This window comes from Pavona decussata, unplaced genomic scaffold (assembly GCF_977016875.1).
Source record: "Pavona decussata unplaced genomic scaffold, jaPavDecu1.1 SCAFFOLD_102, whole genome shotgun sequence".
NCBI classification, from domain to species: domain Eukaryota; kingdom Metazoa; phylum Cnidaria; class Anthozoa; order Scleractinia; family Agariciidae; genus Pavona; species Pavona decussata.
The window spans coordinates 5,885,458-5,891,475 of NW_028145517.1; the positions used below are offsets into that span (position 1 = coordinate 5,885,458).

The 6,018-nt window shown below is 37.4% G+C and overlaps 1 protein-coding gene across 2 annotated transcripts; it reads left to right on the plus strand.

Annotated features, from left to right (window-relative positions):
- Positions 1-139: 139 nt before the first annotated feature.
- Positions 140-2,872, plus strand: LOC146471887 (uncharacterized). Of its 2 annotated transcripts, XM_085120474.1 has the most exons (3): positions 140-475; positions 1,646-1,760; positions 2,544-2,872. In XM_085120474.1, the coding sequence occupies exons 1-2, from the start codon at positions 175-177 to the stop codon at positions 1,732-1,734; spliced, it is 390 nt and encodes a 129-aa protein (XP_084976600.1). In that variant the 5' UTR covers positions 140-174; the 3' UTR covers positions 1,735-1,760; positions 2,544-2,872. The 2 variants fall into 2 exon arrangements, with proteins under 2 accessions (XP_084976600.1, XP_084976599.1); XM_085120473.1 differs by lacking the exon at positions 1,646-1,760.
- Positions 2,873-6,018: the final 3,146 nt, after the last annotated feature.

The following is a 6,018-nucleotide window of genomic DNA, read 5'->3' on the forward strand; positions in this document are numbered from 1 at the left end:
ATGTTAATTTAATTAATAGTTTGGTGGCTTTGTCTTTCATCTTGAAACGTAATTTATTCGGCACACGTCATATCAAATCCCAAGGGTGTTTAAAAGTGCAAATTCGATGCATGGTATGGTTTGTTTGCGGTGTGTTTGAATACAGCACGGACGCCGGGTGGACAGAGTCCAACCATGACGGAAAAGACGAAAACTAAATCAAGATTCAAAAAGCAGCAACACGAAATAGAGAAAGCAAACGAAGCACTTGAATCAATCACAGTGGCGTACAATGGAAAAGAGTATTCAGTGAAGTTTCCGAAAAACGCAGACGCAAAACTTATATCGCAGAGCATTAAGAGCGAAACCGGCGTGAGGGGTTCGTTCTATCTGCACTTTGGCGAGGAATCAAATAACTATTTACACTGCTCCAGCGTTACGAGAGGAAATCTAGCGAAACTTGCGGGGAAAGCTCTCGAAGTTAGAGGTGGCAATGGTAAGTTCTTTAAGCGCACGTTGTTGGAAAGTTGCATAACACTTCACTTAACGCTTAATTATGAAGTTTAAAATTAAAGCTTAACCTAAGCTGACCTTAAGGCGCCTTGAGACCTTTCATAATCTCAGCGACAATTAATTAGTGGTTTTGTGTTTTCACGCAGGAGGAAAATGAGATGAAACTAATATTGTAAGCAAAAGAAGCGGGCAGTAATTTTACGATCACTCAAACACAGTGGACTTTAACAAGCTAAGCTTGATCCAGTGACTGATAATTGAAAGTCTTTTAACACGTGTGCACTGAGTGCTCGTCAAAAATCTAAACTCTTGTGACAGGGACAATATGTAGCAAGATTCAGCACAACACACATTGATTACGCATACAGTTTGATTTTTCTGTCTTGAAATCGACCTATTCATTCTCACCGTGTATGTATGGGGGTTAGTATGTCGAAGTGGTGTATACAAAATTAATGTAATTTGGCGGCTGGGTGCAAAGCGAACTTCTCCGAACATATTCAATGGGAGTGGCCTGTAAATATAGGTCCGGCAGAGTATATGGTTTTCATGCAGTCCATCCCCTACATCACCCCCTCCCCCTCAGTCCCTACTGCCAACTCCCTAGGGGACTTCCATTTGACCAAATTTTTGTGATGTCCCAGTGCGCAACTTGCTCTCCAGCATAGCGGATTCTGTACCATGTGACCGTTAGCTGCAAAGGGCCTATTCAGAGAACAACCCCAGGATTGGGCCAACAACTGACCAATCTTTTCAAAGATAATAATTAGCAGTGATAATAATCAACAGTTCTTAATAGGGTAAGCCCATGGTTTCTACTGGCTGATAGTTGGCGAGGGGCAGACTGAGAGCCTTTGGAGGCAGCTATCAATCACGATTGAAACTAAGAGCGAGCAGTCTTGTTGTTTTAGCATAACCCGCCAACCGATCTATTCAACAAAGAAGTTTGGTTAAAAGTGATTTACAATTAGCAGGTTAATTATTGGTTTGTGGGTTAATCAATTTTCCTTGCATGCACTTCCAGTGGACTCGATAAAAAGTGGACTGGCCTTGTGTAGTGAGTGATCAATCAGATTGCGAGTTTCAACCTAATTTTGAAAACATAGTCAGTCACCGGGTTATGACAATATATTTGTGTCTCTGTGATTTACAGAAACCAATGAGCAAAGCATGATATTCTCTCTCCATCCTTTGGGTATCCAAGCCCTGCGTGCTACCACAACACAGTATGCACAATTGTGAACTTGAGTTTCCAAAATAAAATTAAGGTATGGAATGAGTGCAACATTTTCTTTTATTCAATAACCTTCTTCTTATTTCAAAAAGGTTAAACATAAATGGGCGACTTTAGACTTCAAGCAGTCCCCTATTCCACCCAGGAATATTAATAGTCAAGAAAAATATACACATATAGTTGTACATGACAATCTGATATTTCTTCTTTACTTGCTCTACTACCACTGGGCATAAAAGAAACTACCTCTAGTCTAGAGTGATACAGAGTTTTGGGGAACCTGTGTTTGTATACAAAACATTCTAGAAACAAAAGTGAACTTTTGTTTTTGTTTGCTCAAACTTAATAGCCATTTTACTTTCACAGTATAAATAACTACTTTGTCATCTATTGTTAGTGACAGTGACAGTCACTGTAATGTGTCAGGTACTGGGTCGTGTCTGGGATATGAAAGAGCAACCTTAATTATTCCCAGGATCTCGCCACTTCCTGTACACTGGAGCGAGGGAGAGATGGCAGGTGGGGTAGACCCTGGTAATGAGGTTGATGGAATGGGTGGGAAAGTGAACATTTTAAACAAATTTATACATCACTCTGTGCCTTGTTTTGAAATGGGGGGAGGCCAGGGGGTGTGGCTAGGCCCACCAGCTGCGCACAAGGTTCCTTGGAACCACCAATATTAAAGAAGGTTAAAGGCCAGCTTGTGAATAGAGACCACACAGGTGCATGGCTGGCATACTGATGTTAATTTCCACAGAACATAATCCAATCAGTAACCCAAGGAAATGCATGATTATTATTATGTTACATTTTTCAGATTTCAACAAGGGAGGAGACCCAATCTGGTATTACAACAGCCAAGAGTTGAAACCTCAAGTCCAAGAAAAGTTCAAGGAGATGGAAATCATACCATTTGACAACCCTCCATGATCAAGAACTTAATGTGTGGAATAACCGTAATATGGAGAAACCTAGACCAAAGTAGTTGGTCAAATATTCTGGTGATGTGTGTGAACATATTATTTTCTAAGGAGAGTAAAAACGTCTGCAATGCAACAAACGTTGTTCATAGTATAAATTAATTTGTATAAAGTGCGAAGATGTATTTTTTGTTATTAAAATAACGAAGTTCTATTATGTTCATCAGCAGGAGTGTTTGTTTTAATTTATAATGGCAATATAAAGATGCATAATCTCCTTACTGTTTTCATACCTTTGGTGATACTAATTATTGAGAGAATTTGTTTGAACATCAAGACATTTCATCTGTGTTGATTAATTCTCATGTCATGTAAATTTGGTTTAGTAGTGATTTTATAAGGAGATATTAGAGGCTGATCACTATTAGGACTAACAGGGCAATTTATTTGAAGTTGATGAACAAAAAAGTTAGGGTTAAAAGAAACAGAAGATCAATAAATTATTTTCCTCAATATCAAGGTATTCATTTTAATTCATACACAACAGGGGTGGGCAGTCAAGTTCACATACAAATCATTAGTTTTGACGCACCGGATTGGAGTCAAATGATTTCACCCTTGATTAACTGCCTTGAGGAAACCAACCATTCCTCAAATGGCAGCAGCATCAAAACAGGAAATGAAGGGACACAAACTTGCTTGTTTCATTTCCTGCACCTGACAAAAACCTTTGGCCAACGAACAATATCATAATATGCAATCTTACATTCCTCTTTAATCCACAATCCATCTTTAGCCCCCTAAACCTCCCCCCCCCCCCCCACAAAAAAATAAATAAATAAATAAATAAAACATACACAGATCTCAAAACCTTTCTACAATAAAGAAGGTTACTTTCACTTTTTTGAAAATGGAAACTTGGTATCCACAGTTATCGTTTTTTGATTACCCAGGCAAACAGAAATCAAAGAAACCACAGCTTTTTAATGTTTGTTTCTGTGGGAATCTTTTAATGCTTGATCACTTTAATACAAGATAAATTGCTCACACAATGGCTTCTTTCTGTTCATTTTCTTTATTAAATTTTGCATTACATATTACAGCTGACAGGATGCCCTTAATAACATGCTTTTCGTTAAAATTTAGTTTAACCTGTGCCATGGGTGGCACCATAACGTTAAAGAAGGCTGAAAAAAATATTTCCACCAGGCTCTTTAATATTAGAATAGGATCTGGCTTGGGGTTCCTAGTTCACCACACGGTCATTTTTAAGGGGAGGAGGGTACAAGGCCTCCCCTACAAAAATGCATGGGAGGATATGGGGGGGGGATAGTTCTCTGCAGATTCATTGTGATTAACATGAGGTTTCACACCGATGTCTTAAATTTATTGATCATTAGTTTTTTCTCGTTTAAAATGTCACATTTCCGTTTTTTAACGAGCACATAAAATATTAAATTAAGTAAGTAAAAGGAAATATATAGCCCAGCAATGAAATCAACCTTTTTGTTGTTAAAATTCACCTTTATAATTTATTATTCTTAATTTATCAAAAACAAAAAGTTAGTGTTAAAGAATTTTGATAAAAGTGGGAAGTTAATACACAACACATATTTATTGATCACTGTCCACAGCATTTTGTAGACCAACATGCCAACTCTCCCTACATGTGTACACATACTGGTTGGGAGAATTCAATGAATATCACATTGAAATCCCTCTACATCATGACCATTAACAATAATTTTTATTGTAACTCACAAACTGTGGGCTCGTCAGGCCTGCAATAGTTCTGTATTAAATAAATATCACAGAAATGATTTTCATGTAATATAATTATATATGTCAAACCAATCTCGTACCCTGAGTCCTCAGGCTTTTTTGGTCAGCAGATGGGCACCAGGAGAGACTCCGGCAGACTGAAATTTTATTTAAATTTTTTGATTGCCTGTCCCAAAACGGCTTGCATTCTTTTACCGCAGAAATCCTGTGGTAATAAAATTCCAGTACCCCAGAGTCTCTCCTGGCACCCACCCGCTGACCAAAACGCCTGAGGACTCTGGGTACGAGATTGATTTCAAACATGAAGAAGAGTGTTTGATATAGCTTCTCAAACCATTTACTGTATAATTATTCTTGGGAAAATTCAAAGAAAAGTTCACCAAACTGTAGCATGATCAATGATTTCCTTCATTTTCTCTTCATGAAATATTAATGATTTGAGAATGTCTGTACACATTGTTTCAAGAAAGTGACAAGTAGGTTGTTATGAACCATCACTTCTGTTTAATTGCCATTATTAGCTTAGTGTCCAGCACTTTTATTGACTGAAAAATCCATTTCTTGGTTTTGGCAAGAGTTTTGTTTTTGTTTCCACAACCCTGACATAATCTTAAAGATTTTTTGACCAGACTTGTATAGCTCTCTCACCAAGCAGCAGCAAAGGACAGGACAGAACACCGTCTAGGTATGTAAATATTCAATTTTGGATCCAAGAAAAAAATCAAGATTGCCACTACTGGGAAGAACACTTTCAAATTAGCTTAATTAATTAGAAGCTTGAAAATTTGAACATTATATCTTAAGGTTATAAAAGCGTTAAAGAGGATGAGATCTTTAGAGTCGAGCAACTGCAACTGCTTAAGTTGCAGATTTACTGCAAGAGTCTTTCTCTTTAATTAAGATATAGCTATGCTAAGTGAATCTTGACCTATATCACCCTTCAAGTTTCAATAGCGCCAAGCATCTGATTCATCCCATGATCACACATTTAATTCATGAGAATAATGGGAACCATCACCAAGTATCTTGATGTTAAAACGCATTCTCCAAACCAGTTCCACAACAAAAAAAATTAATATTATAGGAGGAGAATATGCATGTTGTCAGGGCTAATTCAAGTTCATGTAAATATCAAACACGAGGAAGAGTGTTTCCTCCGATTTCCAAATACTGAGAAATAGGTTGGAAAACAAGGCGCGGCCGAGTTTTTTTTAACCAACTTCGAGGTGTTTGGAAATAGGAGGAAACACTCTTTCGAGTGTTTGACATAGCTTCTCAAACTATTCATAATTCTTGGAGAAATTCGAGGCAAAAGTTCACAAAATTTTATGATAATTAAGATCACATTTCCAAACCTCCTTCACGGTAGTGATTTCCTTTGCTTTTCATGAATTATAAATGAGTTTAAGGAATTTATTTCTCAAACTCATGGCAAGAAAACAAAGAAAATCACTACCGTGACCGTAGTTTGGATATGTGATCCTAATTACCATAAAATTTTGCCAACTTTAGCCTTGAATTTCTCCAAGAATTATTGATCATTTGAGAATGCATATCAAACACTCGAAAGTGTGTTTCAGCAGACATCCA